At 40.2% G+C, this 18,820-nt stretch overlaps 1 protein-coding gene across 4 annotated transcripts in view; it reads right to left on the bottom strand.

The window, feature by feature from the left end:
* smap1 (small ArfGAP 1) overlaps positions 1 to 18,820 on the bottom strand; it is an 83,167-nt gene that overhangs the window by 39,415 nt on the left and 24,932 nt on the right. For 2 of the 4 annotated variants that reach the window (XM_046401051.1, XM_046401053.1), the window contains exons 5-6: positions 15,840 to 15,908; positions 13,121 to 13,198 (exon numbers count right to left, since the gene is read on the bottom strand). The exons of 1 other annotated variant lie outside the window; for it this stretch is intronic. In XM_046401051.1, coding sequence (XP_046257007.1) covers positions 13,121 to 13,198; positions 15,840 to 15,908 — 147 coding nt within the window. The remainder of the gene's footprint in view (positions 1 to 13,120; positions 13,199 to 15,839; positions 15,909 to 18,820) is intronic. One more of the 4 variants, XM_046401052.1, reaches the window with a different exon arrangement.

Genomic DNA, 18,820 nt, shown 5'->3' with positions numbered 1-18,820 from the left:
CAGGGAAAGAATCCCTAATTAAATCAAAACCCTGCTAGCTAACACACACACACACACACACACATGCAGAGAGCGAGAGAGAGACCAATTTAGACAGGGTATTTTAAAGTGTTTTCAGCAGTGAATTTTATTTGTCACTAAACAGGAGCTTTCAGAGCATCGAGAATCTTATTAAGCTGTGTTTTGGAGAAGTGGCAGCCAGCTTCAGGTTAGAATTTGTTTGCTGGATTTAGGAACACACACACGCGCACACACACACACACACACATACACAAGCTGCTTCGATTCAGGGAACACACACCCAAAGCCCAACTTGTCTCAAGGAACACACTTTACGAACTGGATTTGGTGTACGCACACACTCAGACGATGACTCACACACAGGGATTTAGGGAACACACACGCAGTTGGATTTGGGAAGGCATGTGCAACAAGCTGGATTAGCATGCTGGTGCTAACATGGAACAGTGGGCTAGCACTCTGCTGGGGACAGGGAGAATCCTCCTTCAACTTATACTGTTTCTAACAGTCTCTTCCCACACAGCCGCTCATGAACAAGCAGGATGGACCTCTTGTTGTTGCTGTGAAACCCACCTCCACCGCTTTGCATAAAGTAATTGGATTTATGGTGTTTTACATATGGTGTCCTGACAAACACTAAACTTTGCGTGTTTGTGTGCCCACGTGCAGTGGAGTAAGCTGAAAAAGAACTGAACACTGTGTGAGGAAGGACATGAAGTGTTTGTGAGAGAGAGAGAGAGAGAGAGAGAGAGAGAGAGATAGAGAGAGAGAGAGAGAGCGTAATTACAGTGTCTCCATGTGATAGACTGTGTGTTGGCAATTATGTTTGTAAGATAGTTGGTATTGTAGCAACTGTTTTTGCATTTAATAGCCAGATGTGTGAATTAGCAATCAGCGCAAATGAGCTTGTGATTGTGTGTGACATTACACTGGAGAGTGGATGAGACTGTGGCAGCACTGGAGGAAAAAAAAACAACTTTATTTGATGAGTATTATTTAGCAAAAACTCAGAGTGTCTATCAACCGAGCAGATTTGGTGCATAAATGAAACCAAGTTGTTTTGATGCCTAAACCTAACCAAACCACAACTGAAGACATAAGATAATAAAAAAAATGGCTTAATGCATCTATGGTAATACAACAGTCTTTTGATTTCCACAAAGACACGCTCACCACAGCTTCCTGCGCTCTCCACTGCAGAGCAGCTGATCATCTGTAGGCTGAATTCATTCACTTGTTCATTGAAACACTCTTCATTGTTTGGGTTTAGCTTTAGAAGATACGTTAAATGTGCGATAATACTGTGAAACTTCTTCAGAAGAGAGTTTAGATGGTTGACTGCTGACACTGACACCCACAGCACTTGACATCGTTCTGTTGACTTATCTTATCTGTTGACTAGTGTGTAATTTGGAACCCGCATGTACAATAAGACTTTGTATTAAAACAGTACTTTTCAAGTAATTTTCATTTGTTTGGATGACTTAACACTCATTATCGGACATCCATCTTGGTTACTTGACTCTACAATCGAGATCTTTACAGGTTTACTTGGTAACCCAGACCCAAAAGAATTTTGGAAAGACCTCTATTGCGTTTTAGCCATAGCTGAAGCAGAAGAGGTGGTCTCTCCACTAGTCTACACCTTTGTTATACATCATAAAATTACACACTACCCCCATCATGTGTCAGCTGTTTTCTACCTCACCTTCGTTTCTTGTGGTTCCTTGTTTGTCTCTCTCTCTGTCTGTGTTCTGGACGTGGCCGCCAATCAACCCATGCTGCCAATCTGCCTGCTCACCTGAGAACCATCCACTAATCATCTCCAGCAGCACAAATACCCCGGCTCTGCAGTCTACTCTCCGCCAGATCTTCAGTCTACCTTGTGGTACTAACCTTGGCCTGCTAGTAATTGTTAGCCTATTTTTCCCTTGTGCGATCTTTCGCTAAAGACTTGTCTTTTCCACTGCAGATCATTGCCTGTGGGTCTCCTGTGTGTCAGCCACTTCTGCCTGCCACCTGCTTCCAGCATTGCTCTGTCTGTCTGCCTGCCTGCCTGCACTGCATTTCCTGAAGGCCCAGAATCACTGAGGACGTCCTTTCTCTGTTGGAAAATAAAGCCAGTTACAACCGAACTGTTTTCCAGGTGTCGCTTTTAGGTCCCATTCTCTCCACGCACTGCGCAACAACCTTAGCAATGATATGTTATGATACCATCTGATCAAAATGTTCCACTGGATTCAATTTAGATTAAGGTTCTCCTGTTGCTAACCAGCACCAGTGACAAACATCGTTTAATTTGAATCACAGGCCATATGTGAGATTATCAGGCTATGAAAATATAAAATAATAATAAAAGTATAATTGCATAAAGCACCTAAAATAAGTCAACAAGTCATCAGTTTGCTGTAATATTTACTGACCAAGATAAATAGTTTATAGATCATCTCCTTCACACATATCAGCGGGGCCCTGACACAAGTCAATGGCTGACAATAAATCTGTTGTATGATATTTTACAGCCCTGGGCTCTGTAAATACCAACTAGTTGAGCAGACACGGCGTGCTCTGTTTGTAGAGGTAAGCTGGGATATAACTGTGGCATACAGGCTCTGCTGCATCACAGCGGGAGAGCTGTGGTTGTGTGCGTATGGGATGGGAGGAGCATGTTCGTGTGTGTATTTGTGCATCTGTGGGTTTACAGTGGGGAGACTGGACGTTTATGATTGCACCTGTCTTGTCTGTGTGTGTGTGTGTGTGTGTGTGTGTGTGTGTGTGTGTGTGTGCGTGCGTGTGTGTGTGTGTGTGTGTGTGTGTGTTTTCTGGGGAAACAGGCTTGATTCTTTTCCTCCAGCAGTGTAGCTTATTGATTAGCCTCCTTGGGGCTATGCTATCGATCCTTTGAACGCTAAACCTCAGACAGCACCCTTTCTATGTGTGTGGTGTGATGTGGTGTGTGTATTTGTGTGTGTGTGTGTGTGTGTGTGTGTATGTGTCACGTTATTAGTCACAGAATGCTGCACCTTTGGCTGCCCTTCACACCATCCGCTCAAACTAACTGCAATCGACCACAGATATGCTTTAGCTGCTGCTGCTGGTGCTGCTGTCTGTGTGTGTGTGTGTGTGTGTGTGTGTGTGTGTGTGTGTGTGTGTGTGCGTGTCACATTCAATCATGGGAACCTTTGAGAGCCCAACTCAGTCCAGATGTACAGAGCACCTAGCGATAACACACTCCCCAATCCCTGCGCTGAATGAACAAGGATGCACACAAATGCATCCGCACATGCATGCGCACACACACAAACATAAATACACACACCAACACGCACACGCTTCTTCATTTCTGTCTGCAACAAAGGCGAGTGCCTGTGTTTTCCATGAAGGAAAGCAGCCTCTTGTTCTCTTTGATAATTTATTCATGGGCTGAAAGAAAAAGACAACATACGCCAGCAGTCCGATGGGACAACAGTGATTTAGCATTTGTAGAGAGAGGGAGAGAGGCAGACGCACGGAAAGCTAGAAAGAGAAAGGAGGAGAGAGAGACGTAGATGAATGGAGGTGAGCGGAGACAGTAAACTGTTTGAGAGATAATGGAGGCATTTCATGCCTAAAAAGCAGTTTTTTATAGTGCACCCTGAGTACATACTGTTCTTGTCTTCACTTTCTGTTACGCACTTGTCCTCTCCTTCACATAACAATGTCATAAATAACTTAATCATCTTAAAGGTCCAGTGTGTAGGATGTAGGGCGCAAGAGTATGGTTACGGATTACAACCAACTGAACATCCCTCATCTCACCCTCTGCTGTGGCCACTAAAAACACCTAAGACCCTCACTTGTTTGGTCCGGCAAAGAAATCCTAAGGTGATGAAAACACAACAATTCTTTGTTTCAGGTGAGTAAACATTAATGAAAACATAATGTAGAATATTACAATCCATTTCTCCCCTTAATCCTGCACACTGGACCTTTAAGACCTGGCCTGTGGCAGGCATTATCTGACCAAAAGTCTCTGCCACCAATGGGGATTACACACCTTTTAGCTGGTTCACTTTTAGTTAGGAACAAAATATGAAAGAAAACTCAGCACCAACAAGTAAAAAGGTCTCCTTGTTATTCTTCTTTGCCTCCAAGACACACGTTTGCGTATTGGAGGCAAAGAAGATTAACACATAATTTTTACTCCACAGATTAACTATATCAACAAACAGTCTGTGGAAATAATCACTTTACCTGATGCTCTTCATACCTCCACAGTTTGCTCTTCTGATAACAGCAGCTAAAGTCACCAAAATGACCGAAATGAGCTGGTTTTCCTACTTGCTTTTTTATATTTATTGATTTTACTACTCCAGTCATTTTTAAACACAAAATCAATACAAAGCACACCAGAGGATAGGTAGTAGTACAGTAGGTTTGGTTACTGTGGGACATGGTTTGTCTCTGCCTTCCAAAATGTCAAAATGTATGTGATCCATTACATAAATTATTCATTTGACTGTTGTCAGATCTTCCACCTTGATGGTTATGTAGTTTAGGTTTATGCACAAAAGTACTAGGGTTAGAAGAAGTATGCACTCATGATTAAAAGAAAACTTTTGGTTAGGAAAAGGAAACAAACAGTCATAAGTTACAAGCTTTGCTGACTCAACAGCTCAGTCAAAAGTCCTGGCACTCTGACAAGGAACAGCCAACTTCTGCTTTAGCCATCGAAGATACAAAAGTCATAGTCTTTATGGCCCCAAGAGGCCCCGTGAGGTAAGCATAAAAATGTTTTTAGTCACCTGAGGAAATATTTTTTTCCAGTGAGAACGTCTCAAAATACAAGTCAACTAATTTCGCCAAAGGCTGACAATTTGACAAACTAGCAATTCAAGATGAAACACATCCTACAAGCATGACCTTCGACCTTTCCACCACCACCAACATGTTATTTTTAACAATCCTTAATTTAAATGATAAAAAAAAGTGAAGTGCAGCCAAATGGCTTAATTTCAGAGGATTTCCTCAGCTTCTATCTCTGTGAGAACACAAGTACATAAGACAGTTTCAGATGCCAGCTTCCAATCAGTGCTGTAGTCTAATTAGTGCCTACAGGCCTTGGATAGGACGTGGAGAAGGAGAGAAAGTTGATCCCTGAAAACCCCAATCAAGCGGAATAAAAATTGTTCATTTGACTACGGGGGAGGGGGCTACTACAACTACTTGATATTCTAGTGTGTCTGCCAGGCTGAATGTCTGTGCATGATATTCTACATTTATATCAATGCTTGTATTTTATACATCTTCCTGAAGTTTCCTCCTGTATAATTCACTTTAAAATCGGACGAATGTGAATTTGTCTCTGTAGATGCTGAATTTGTTATTACCAAGATTGCTGGACAGAAAAGTCAATGCTTCTCATTAATTTTTCATTTAAGCGGCCAACATATCCCAGACCTCCTTCTGTCAGGTAATAGATACGTCACCTTGCTTTCCCTTCAGCTGAGAAGGCAAAAAAAAAATGTCTGATAGTCTGAGAGGAGAGAATTTGAGTGGATATTGAAAATCTAAATGCTGTTGAAGAGGTAACATGTGAGTACTTGTTCAAAGTATTACTAGCCTAGTACAATACCAAAACCATAAGTTAAAGAAAAAAAAAACTCTTACATCTATCACCACTGAATGAATAAATCAACTATGAGAAAGTCAGTTCTAACACTGTGCTGGTGGGGTTTTTTTTATCCTCATCTTTGCAGAATTAACTTAACACTACCTAAACTGTTAATAACACAACTCAGATCCAGTGTTAAAATAAATCTATCCAGAGTTAAAAATCTCTCCCTAGAAAGTGTTATTTTTTTGTTGTTGTTGGCATCTCTACTTCTTGGCAAAATCCATGAGGATGCGTTGGGAGAGGTATAGTCTCATAACTCCCAAACACCGCCCAACGACGCCAACTCTTTCACACAACTGACTCCTCTAAAGTTAAGTCAACTTTTCACAGTGTCATTTCAACTCTATATTTGGAAACTTTTGCTTAACACTGGAAATTTCAGGCATGAACATGGCATCAACTGAGAAACTGATAAAACAAATAAAATGTAATAATGACAACATGAGAACTCAGCACAACTGGCCCACAGTGATTTTTGTGGGCTGGGTGCCATCAAGATGGGTGACTAACCCCGTTTTCAAAAATGATGTTCATATACTAACACTTCACAACGGTGTGATTGAAAGGAGCATTAGGTTTCCAGCAGAAATCAGCTAGAAAGAGTTTAGCAGATATCAGCTGTAGAGATGTCTGCCTTCTCTTGAGCACAGTAGAAGGAGATACCACATCACTTGTGGTGCTCAAAACATCAAACTAACAATAAAAATAATAATCATAATCATTAATTATGATTATGATTATTATTGAAGGTAGTGCACATACCTTGTTGTGAGCAGTTTCACATAGGAACTATTTTCTCTCTGTATCACAGTGCCTTAGGAAGCGTGCTAGGAAACTGGGCGGAATAACACAATAAAAATACTGTCTTCAAACAACAGCAGGACAAAAACTTTAGCAGTATTTCTGATCTAAAGTCACAGCCACTACATGTGAAGATAACTATTCCCAACAATGAATCACATACAAATATGTGACACTGAGGTTGTGCACTGTAATATAAATAAACATCTCTTGTGAACGGCAGTTCAGCAATTGCATTTCCCCACAGTGTGCAATACCATCCAATCACATCTCACCTCTATGTCATGTGGCCTGACATCTCTCTCTCTCTCTCTTTCCCCATCATTGTTAGGTCCCACGCACAACTACTTTTAGCACGCTGATATTGCTGAAGTTACATTGCTGTAGTTACAGCATGCACGTTTCAATCATTATCACGCTGGATTGACGTGCCGTAAAGAAGCAACTCTGCCTAACATCTGTCTGAACATCTGTGTTACGGTGCACTGGGGGAAAAACATACACTTTAGCACGCTTGATTAAAGAAGAAAAAAGACAGCATCAATTATAAAATGTTTGGGCAAATGTGGCCCTTGGAAGAGCAGTGTGCCGTCTACTTCTGCAGTCTGCCGATCAGTGCCACTGTATGTGGGTGTAACACAGCCTCATTAGCAATATTTTCATTCGTAAATCTTCAAAATCCTCGATTTTACACAGTTTATCTCAGCAGTGCTGACGTCTGTTTTATGGGTGCACAGATAACAGAAACATAAGGCAGACCTGACTGAAATAATGAGGTAACTTAATTGAATTTTCACTGAATAATGAAATAATGAAACATGGGTGAAGGGATGGAAAGAGATTTGAAGCATTTAGCTGTTCTATGGATGAGTAAACAGGTACAGATTCAGGATGTGGTTCATGAACAGATAATGAACATATGCAAATCCGACCAGTGACCTTTTGACGACAGTACTGTCGCACTATCCTGTAAGAAACCCTTTCACCTGCACCTGAAGCACAAGTCAGACCAAAGTCAGTCTCTAATGTCACCTTCATCAGCAAGTCAAAGACAGCCAAAATACATGACATCACTGTTCCAGCCACAAAACTTCTGCAATTTCTTCCTGTCCTCACACCCAAATTTTACGACTCGATCAAGCTGCACCAAAACTAAAATTTAACTGTAATCAAAACAGAAGTGGATGGGAAATCAAAACGCAACTAATCCCCTACCAACAGCTGCAAAGACTGAATAATAGTTCTGTGTATATACATAGCGATTGCATATTTTAATCTTTATTTTGCATCCATACTTTGTTGGGCAGAATACAAAGGAAAGAAGGGGTGCATCATTAGCAATGGACATTTAATTAACTGATCAATTGTATGTACTGTATATGGTTTTCCTTTCCCATTTACTTGCTCCTGCCATTTTTTTTCTTTTATGACCTCTATGATTTGAGTCTCTTTTTGTCTCAGTACATTTTGTTGTACTACCAACTGGCTGTGGAGATTTATACATTATCAGTATGATACTATTATGTTATAGATATTATGGCTGCCTCTAACAATTACATTCATTAGTAATTAATGAGAAGATTATTCTCTCCATTATTTGACGGTAACATCCGTTTGTCTCAAACATATAGAAGTATTATATGAAATTGGTGGAGTAGCCCTTCAAAGCACAGCCAGTGAGAATATTTATTGATCACAACATTTCACAGATAGTTACACTAACTGGAAATGTCAGTACAGGAACGTCTGTGCGCAGGAAGCCCTAACCTGAACTGATTCTAATTCCATCAGATTTGCTGCACACACCATGAATGCGTCATCTCTAATAATCACACTCTCACTGGACTGTTATAATATAAAATGCTTCAAAATCCGGACCCCCTCAGACTTCTGTCTGTAAAATTAGCTCAGTAGCTGTGCAGTCACAGTACCCAACATTCACATTTTAATAAAAGCCAAGAAAAAGAAAAGCCAAAGCGCTGCTTGTGTAAACCTCTCTGAAGATAAAAAGGAAATGAAGTGAGGTGCAGGGAGATGAAATGTTTCTGTTGATTAAAGCTTGGACTGCTCCATAAAACCATTGCATGTGCATGTATGTGTGTGTGTGTGTGTGTGTGTGTGTGTGTGTGTGTGTGTGTGTGTGTGTCTTCTACAGATATGAACATTATCTGCAAAGATGAAAGAGGTGCTGTTGCATGGTAGGGTTATGGCATGATGGTACAATATGTCTTTGTTTGAAAGAGATGGGGAAGGCACACAGCACACAGAAGAGTGAAAACGGGAGGAGAGACAGTGTGAGGCCAGCAAACAGTGAGAAAAGACAAAGTGAGTGAGAGAAGGGAAATGGTGAGAAGAAAGAGGGGGAGAGAGAAGGATGACAGAGAAACATGAATGTCAGCATGTTTTCTGCGATACTGGAGATTAAATGTCTTTCAGCACGTCAGCATACACTTACACAGACCAACAAGTCTCTCTCTCTCTCTCTCATACAGTGACACAATCACACTCTCTGTCTCTCTCTCTCACACACACACACTTTTTCTCTCAATCACATGCACACACACAGCAGAAATGTCTTCAAATATCTCCTTGACACTGGGGCTCATTGACAGCAGGAGCTCAGCTGATAAGGAGAAAGAAAAAGGATATGAATGACACCACATATCTCTTCCAGCTCACACACTAAAATACACACATTCTCGCAACCTGTATCACAAACACAAACACCCACACACATCAATGTGTGACACATCTGCAGGACAACAGAGAGGGTGCAACCTCCTGATTTGTGATTCAGTGTGAAGTCTTTGTTCGCTCTCACACACAGGAAGCCGCCAGGGAAGTATCTGTGTGTGTGTTTATTGCTCTGATGACGAATGGTCACTACAATCCCCAAATAACACATCTGTTTGGGTGGGAAAGCACTGGCTGGTAACTAAAACTGTCCGTATAGGTTTTCTACTACTGAATAATAAATGATAATGAAGACTGAAAAAGAAAAGCGGGGGAAGCACAATTTTTAAGGCTGCGCGATAACATTACATAGAGAGTGTTATAGATGTCTTGTGGGTTATTTAATAAGCAGATAAAGGCTTCTGGCGTCTTCGCTAAAGAGTCGAAAATTTGCTTGCACCTGCAGCACCAGTGAAGCATATTCATCCTACCTTTCACACCCTTACCTTCAATTTTAGCTAAGTTAGCAACATGCCTGCTGGGATGGCAGTATAGGTGGTTCAGTTAGTCAGTCTCAACAAATACGAGATCAGTTGCCATAAAATTTTGCAAAGGCATTAATGATCCACAGAGGACCCCCCCCCCCCCCCTTCCTCTAGGCCACCATGAAGCGGACTGCTTTGGCTGAAATCTCCTGACAGCTGTTGAATGGACTGTGAAATTGGTGAGGATGCTCATGTTCCTGAGAGGATCAAATATAATATTCCTATGCTAATTATTTCTTCTGCTAATTTCCCATGGCTACAAAACAACATCATGTCAACATTGTAGATATCTTGGCTAGCATAGCAGTAGCCTCTCAGTCACATTAATCTGCTTCAGACATGTTAACCCTGCCTCTTGCTTAACTTGATTCATAAAACATAAAGTAGCAAGCTATGATGTATTACATCATAAAGCTATATGTTCAAATTCTTCATGGAGGAATACAAATTTAAGTCAGCAGTGCTGAAGATCTGTCTATTTAGAGCAGTGCATTCACACGTTGGTCAGGTTTGTCTGTTCCATGGGCAGGAGAGTAATGGGCTCTTGCTAACAGGAACAGGCAGCTGCAGCTTTCCTTTTACATGTGGTAATAAATTTGAAGTGAAGAATGTGAGATACATTTGGAGACTTAAAAGAATCTTTTACTGTAAGAGAAAAAATCTTATTTTTATTAGGTGTGGCAACTGAACTGTGCACAATTCATCTGTATGTTGATTTGTTTTGTTTTTGCATCCTTTGTATTTATATTTTAATTTTACTTCCAAATTTTACGCAAATTCAATAGTTAAAAAAAAGAAAAAAAGAAGTCTCACGGGGCTGCATCCCCCTTTGATTGATTGATTCTGAATGATGCCACTAAAGACTAAGGCTGAATGAGTCAGTCTTAACCACTTAAATGCAGCAACACACGAGACATCACAGCCAGTCTGAAAAGCCCTGTCAGTGCGTTCATATGGGAGGACAGTGTAATGATTATACAAAGCATCTGGAGGTAAATGCATTTTCATTGACTGGGAATAATGAGATTTTGATTGCTTTTGATGCCACTTCATACAGGCTTTGGATACATTTACATAGCAGCAACCTGAGACTAATCATTTCCAAACAGCAGACACACACGTGCCGGCAGACATTATCATGCTTCTGATTCTGATATATGTTTCCAGTTTTGACAATAATGCCAGAAAGATGAAGAGACATAAGAATCTGATAGCAGATTGTGTGTTTCCTGACTGCAGAGGAGTTCATGAGGAAAAAAGTCAAAGACAACACTATTCACAAGCTCAGATAAAATGGAGAATCTTAATCTACACCAACACGAAACTTGTCATTGTTTGGTTAACGTGATCTCTTGTGAGCAAGAAGCGACACAAACAATGCACCAGCGACACATCAGCTTCACTTTCTGTCTCATTCCTGTAGAACCTTTATATCAGCCAATACCTCCAGCATTTGGATTAAGGTGTTCATAAAGAAAATATAGGAAGACAAAATAATGAGTCTGTAGCTCTTACTTCAGCATGTCATATACAAATCTGATCAACACGGCATGTCCTCTGTTGTAAGTACTGGATCAGACTCAGATACTGGCAGTTACTCAATATTAAAAGACTCCCATCGGTATCATGGCCAAAATATACCTCATCTCTATGTGCGACAATGAGCATATCCAGGGTAACTTGGGGATAAAGATGTCTCTTTTATAATGCTGGTCTATGGGGAAAATACCTTCAGGGACAACAGGGAATTTCTGCCTGTGATTCTGTGAATGGTCACTGAGCAAAACTTGTCCACCAACATGGACTTTACGGTACATTCAATGGCATTTCATAAACTCAGAAACACTTGAATGGCCATGAAGGTTGTTTAATTTTTATTATTGTTATTATTTTTCATTCGTTGAAATACATCAGCCTATATCTGTCATTAATTTCTTGTTCTTTCACTACAGCATTTTTATAATTACATATTAAAATCATAATAGTATCCCATTCATTTCTACATAGCCTGGGCAGATTTTAAAAATTACGTTAAAAAGTGTTATCAAATCGTCAGTCTAAAGTCCTATCCAATACACGTCTTGGTTGTTAAAATTTGAGTGAGTCAAAAAGTTCATTTTCAGACATCATAGATGAAATTAATGTATTAGAAACCAGAACTACATATAAATCTCTGCTATCTGTGCAATTCTCCTTTAAATGCACATGTAAAAGGAAAGGTTGGTACAAAAACAGGCGAAGAAACAGAAATACTGCAATGGAACAGAACTGTGATAATATAATTTAATAGGTAATAAAAGGTTATAGAGTTTATAAGCAGATGGAGGTAGAGCAAGAAATATTAAAGCTATAGTACATTTCACTCTCAGTGGATACAGTTGGCCATGACCCTCACTCCATCTCCCTATAGAGGGAACACACACACACATATACACATGTACAGCAGTAACCATACCGCTGAGAGCAACATTATTCCCTCATCGCCTTGCAGGACTTTGAAATACTCTGAATTTACTAACCATGACCCAGAAACACACACACTCAGTCCTTAAGTGCTGCCCCCCACTCTTTCCCCCCCGCACAGATGCAAGCACACACAGTATAGATATGCATGAACACATACCAATGTGTGCACATATACTCAGTTAAAAGTAAAGGCCAATGCACAGCAACCCCAACACATACTATCTTCTACAGTCATATCACACACACACACACATCCATTGACCTCTGTTCCAGACGTCAGTAATTGCAGCTCATTCGATCGTCAGACGGAGCTGGAACCGCGTTCCAGTCAAAACACATTAGTCATTAACTTCAAAACACTTATCTTGGCAATCATAGCAATCAGTATGTCTTTCATTACACACACACACACACACACACACACACACATATATATATATAATATCCATGCCCCTGTGCATGAATGAGAAGTGATCCATACTGATTCATGTGCAAACAACATGAATGTTTATGAGGAGTTTCCCTGGTGGATTCACTTCCTGCATCACAGAGGTGGAGTGACTGCACAACAACTCTGGCCCTCTCTGTTGTCACACATCGTGTATGCATAACACCACACTGACACACACAAAGAAAGCAGCACTTCTCCGTGTCTTCATTCTGGCCTTCACAACGCCTCATCAGCAATGTACATAAAGCATAATCAATGCCAGTGGGGCTGCATTCCCTTCCTTTTCACGTCACTTTTTGTTTTTGTCGCCACACTTACAGGCCACTGCTGAAAGCTAAGAGCTTCCATACATTTGACTGACTAGTGAGGTACACAACAGTTCGTTTTTAAGAGACAAAGGTGGTTTGAGACCGACATATGAATCCTTTTGTTAACTCAGTGTGATATAAACAAATGGTGCGTTCTCGGGCCAACGCATCATCTTTTCCTTGTGAACATCACTTGTACCTTTGTGTTGTTGTGTCTCTCCACTTTTTCAGCATCCTTCTCTTTCTTCTTCTCCTCCTTCTTCTTTTCACGCTCTTTCTGTGATGAAAAAAGAAAGGATGGTGTAAGGCAATGGCATATTACGCAGCCTGCACTGTTAATTAATGTCACAGCATTGACTAAAAATACATGCACACTTACATATACACTTATTATTTAATATACCATTTGTGCATGTCAGTTCTATAACATGTATTATAGTGATAACTGACATGTTTCTGTCTTGCAATACCATAATTAGCATATAATACTGATGAAGCGTGCAGAAAGAAGACACTTCATCAAATCCCCATTTGACAGGTATCAGAAAATTTTCTGTGGGCGGAAACATGAGGCCTGATGGCAAAGATTTGCTGCACCTCATTGTAGGTTGAGAACAATTAAATCTCATTCCTTAATGTGATTTTAATGCACTCACAATGCAGTTTTAATGTGCAGACATTATTAGAACATGGAGAGTTGATGTAGTGTTTTCAGGTTAATGGTTCTCTCTTGCTTTGTTATATGTAAATGAGCCAGAGCGGATGCCAGCCACCGACAGGCTTTAGCTAATGACTGTCAGGATGCCAAAGAGAAAAGCTTTAGCTTAGCGAGTGAAGCCTACAATCTAGCCATTATGGTAACAATAACAGTCTCTTCCTCTCTCTGTCTCCATTGTCAATGCAGTTGCTGTACTGGCTGGGTATGTATATAGTTATTTATGCTGAGGTGGTTATTTGTATTGAGAAGAATAAACAATACCACACATTCATCATAATCATATTTACAATGATGCAAATCAGAGACAATTTGCCATTGTTTTAATTTCTTAATTGTGCTGAGTTTTTTTATTGTTTGTTTGTTTGTTTGTTTGTTGTGTTTTTAGGCTTGAATTTAAATTTTGGAAGATTTTTCTTTCTTTATTTTAATTTATCTTTGAGATTCTGACACCAAAGCTCTGACTCTATTAACTACGAGCTAATGAGGCTAGCATTGGCCAGTTTGGTTATTATACTCCCATCTGATCCTCACTCAAAACACTCAAAACACAGCAAATTCCAGCTGGGATTAACTTCCACATATCACAATGTTACTGTTTCTATTCATGTCAGCACGACCAGCACAACTGAAGTGTGATTGTGAAATGTGTGCCCTGTACAGAAGAAAACCTACAAAATGACAATAGCAAAATGTGCAGATGATAAGGATCGAAAATCTCAGTTTGATGCTAAACTATTGCTGACTAAGTGAGTAAGGGAGTGATCTGAGACATAACTGAAGTCTGAAGGTCAACAGAATTAACAAAGATATCTGCTCTTGTTGCTGTTTGTTCATCTCGGTAGAGGAAACATCAGAGGACAGAGTGACAGTAACCACGGTAGGTTTAGAATTTGACTTTGTTTCAACCAGGTAAGAACAAGAGAAGCACAGAAAACAAGAAGGGAATAACGCATAAAGACATGCATGCAAAAACATCACAGGATTAAAATGTAGCAAGCTTAAAAATAACAAACAAACAAGAAATAATTTTTTTATAAAAAGTCCTTTTAAAGGTAATTTTATTGAGGTTCAACTGGAGATGGCGTCATATTCTGATGTCTGCTTCCACGTCGGTTTACGACTGGCAGAATAACAGTATTGGTTAAGCTTCAAAGCCATTCTTTTCTCACCTCAGAGTAACGTACAAAACATTCAACTGGTATGTATCTCTTTTTTTTCGTTTCTCGTTTTTTTCTTTTTTCCCAGCACTGATCATCAAATGTGCAAGTTAATGAATATTACCTGTGGATATAATTAATGTAAGTATATCTGTGTATAGCTATGTGCTGTCTAATCAGCCAAAGCTCTAACACCACTCTGCAACTGAGTGGACTGGAGGTTCAGGATTTCAACACAATCAGCAAGTCCCCCTCTGGAGAGGTGATTAAGTTGATCATGTTGTGTCATTGAGGTTATCAATATTCAAAGCTCATCAACTTCACAGTTCTGCATCAGCTTCCATTATTTCAGACAGCTCATGAAAAATGATCTTTGTTAAAGTCAGAAAGCCATATCTGTTAATTCAATATGTGACAATACATTTAATCAGCACTCTGTTTTTTTATGCTACTCATCTCATCTTCATGTTGTAGCAGGCTGTGAAGGCTGCCACCTCAAACTGCAGGAGGGTTTCTGCCTGCTCATCCCACAAACAATTTGGGAGTTTTAATAATTCATAACTGTAGATACATGAACAAGTTAAAAACTAAATCTAATAATCTGCTTGCACAGCAGCCATTTTGACTTGTCACAGCACAAAAAAACAACCCAAATGATGTTTAAAATAATGTAATTTGCAGAGGCAAAAAAGGGAAAGGACAAAAAAAAAAGAACAATTTAACACAAGTTTCCCATCTATGACTTATTCTACATTACACTGCATTGGAAGGACGTTTTCATCACCAAAGCTGTCCCATATTGTCAAAAATAATAGGCTGTCATACTTCTAAGTAAATTAGCCAATATGTGGATCAGTGGACAAAAAATCTGTAAGCCAAGTCAACCTATCTGCTTTTGGCTGACTATTGCTGCTCAGATGCTTCACACAGCCCAGCAAAGCAGTGACAACACCCCAACATATGTACAAGACAACACGGCAACAGAACACAAGCACACTAAAAAATAAAACCACCACACCACAGAAAAGAGGAAAGACGCGCACCTCCTGTCTGCTCCTGTCAGCCTGCGAGGACGGCGAAGTGGAGGGAGGAGCAGCTTCAGACGACTTCTGCTGGAAGACACAGAATTTCAGACAGAGGGTTAGAGAGAGACAAGGGAAGGCAGAGGCGAAGAAAAAAATAAAGACAGACAGAAAGAACTAAGAGAAAAGAGTGAGAAGACAGAGTCGGGCGAGGGGGGCTGGGGGGGGGGACGAGGACGAAAGAGAAGCAGAGTTAATTAAAGGGAATGAAGGAGGATTTTCTCATCTACAGCAGGTTACTCTTCGATTTAGCAGGTGCTGTGAGCCAAACTTATATTCATGCCCACAGCTGCACAGAAGGAATGGTGTTAAAATAGGGTCTCAGAAACTCACAAACACCCACACACAGTTATAGAGTGTAAGGATGACCTCTATTAACCTGCCGCTGACCTGTGAGACAGACTAAGAGCAGGCCTGAATTGAACTCTGCAGTCTAGCAGCAATAGTAGCAGGTTGTTTTCACAAGCCATTTTTTTTTTTTATTATTTCTCTGCTCATCAGGGTGTTCTGTGGCGCAGGAAACGGTGATCACACAGGGTGACGGCAGCCATGTTTTCCACTGACCCTACAGTCATTTTGAAAGAAGTTTGACAAATGTGAAAAAGGTAAATAAAACAAATTAAACAAAAAAAATACAGGAAAGGTTAAAGAATCTATTATCAAATGTTATCAAACCACTTGCACACAGTGAATGAAGCAAATATTAAATAAATAAAACCTAAAGATGTTTTTTTCCCCCCAGACTTTGACTTCGCTGCACATTTAGTGATGAGTAAATATACATGGCTACATAAAGGGATAATAAATACAAAATAAATAAATATCTGCAGGTTAGCAAACAGTTTTGTGTTAACATATCAAGAGAGCAACAATATGATTACTGACACCGGTGAGTTGCTAACTTGTTTGTGGTTTCGTTCTGGACTGACAGAGTACAGTGGGTTCAGTTCTGAAAAATCCTTCACTGTCAATGTGTGCAGACAACAAATGTAATGATAAAGGGGCTAAAAGAAAACACAGGATTCAGCGATAAAATCCTATGGGTCTGTCACTATGTGATTCTGTTAAAGTCATTTGATCAATCAATTGAAAAAATATAACGATTATAGCAGCTTCAAAAGTTATGGTAATTGAAGGATATAGCAGCTGTAAGGCAGCCAAGCTCAGTAAGAATTTCTCCACTGACAGAGATTATCACAGTGCCAGATGGACAGAGAAACAAAAATGGATAGAGACAGGAGGGAGATACATAAAGGAGAAAGTCAAGATAATTCCCATTACCACATTTGCATGCATATTACTGCTCTCATGTTTAGGAGACATAGGAGAATTCAATCCAAATGGTGAAAAGCCTGACTTATATGTACACACAAAAGGTATCATGAAAGCAGGCCATTACCAAAAAAATGAACACACACTTGCACACACACAATAATTACTGCCACTTTCAATCCATCTTCCAAATCAATACAAATCCAATCTTAAACAAATCCCATCAGCAGCTTCAGCACAGGACTTCTTAAATCATTCCTGCCTGTAATGAGACATGTCAGTCAACAGATTTTAACTAAACAGTACTGATGCTACCTTGGCCTTGTCTTTATCACTTGCTTGTTTATTTTATTTTATTTTTTTTTTGCCATCTGGCAGCCTTTCTACATGCACCACTGCTTCAGATACCTCCCTAAAGATTTGTGCCTCGTCTCCACTTAGCGCCTCTCCACACAACAGCTGAACAGACTGATTAAAACAAAAAACAGCACAAGTAATCGGGTCATTAAAAAACTAAAAGCATGCACGGCTTCTGCAGTATGAGGGTGAAAAGTGAAAGAACATACACAACGCTGAGCCATCTTGACGCTACAATGACGCACTTATTAAGGTTTGATGAAATAATGAAATGGTAGGAATTACAAAAATACATCCACAAACTGGTGAAAAGTAGAAAATCCAGCAATCAAACCTAATGATTCAAAACCACAAACCAGCAGTCTTCACCTACAAACTATGGAATTGTGGCACGTTTGTTTCATTGGATGAGGAGAAATAATGTTTTGAAGTGCCAAATGACACTTCAGAATGCACACAGATGTACACAGCAGGGTGGATAATGTTTCTGTTTGTACTGCGCTGGGTGTTTAAGTCATGCAGACCCACATGGCTGCTCTGGGAAAAAAATGTATGCTTTGAGCTTAAACAAGATGATCATTCTGCCAGCTAAGTTGCTCTCAAAATCCTGGTGTTCCTAGCCTGAAAAATCACAGTGAATTTCGTTTTCACGTCATTGTTCATTAGCCCGCTTTGGAGTTGGAGGTGTGGGTTCCAGCAGGAGAGTGTGCACACAAACGGTGGCATTTATTTTTGTCAGAGGCTTTAGTGGCGCTAAGAGAATGCAGATTTGTAACGTGACTGTAGGAGACTCTTGTTTCGGACTGCTCATAAAAGAGCACACAGTGCACAGAGTGATGCTCCTAACCTTGTGACTCTTAAAAACCAGCCACAGAAGAACGGGTTCACAGGAAGAGGTGACCTCACTAACATCATCCCACCTCCTTTCCTTCCCGCCCTCCTCCTTTACCTTCTGAACCACCTCAGGGTGGAAACTAACCCTGAGCGTGTCTTTCTCAGGGCAGAACAGAAGAATGTTTTCACCATTTCTCATCTTACTCCATTTCCCTCCTTCTCCCTCCCTCCTCAACTGTTAAGGCATCAAACGACTGCTTGTTCTTGTTGCCTGTGGTGGTGAAAGCACAGCAGAGATGTGAATTCAGAGCATTTTCTACCCCATACTTATTCTATTGATGTCTTTTAAGGTTTCTTTTTTTCTCTCAAAACTTCCTCATCTTCCAACTTTGATGCTGCGGGAGATGTCGACACAGCACTAAAGAGGCGCAGATGGGGCTGATGATGAAGATAAAGAGAAAAGAGACTGGAGGGTAAGG

This window comes from Scatophagus argus, chromosome 10 (genome assembly GCF_020382885.2).
Source record: "Scatophagus argus isolate fScaArg1 chromosome 10, fScaArg1.pri, whole genome shotgun sequence".
NCBI lineage: Eukaryota > Metazoa > Chordata > Actinopteri > Scatophagidae > Scatophagus > Scatophagus argus.
This window is presented reverse-complemented; position numbering and strand designations above follow the sequence as displayed.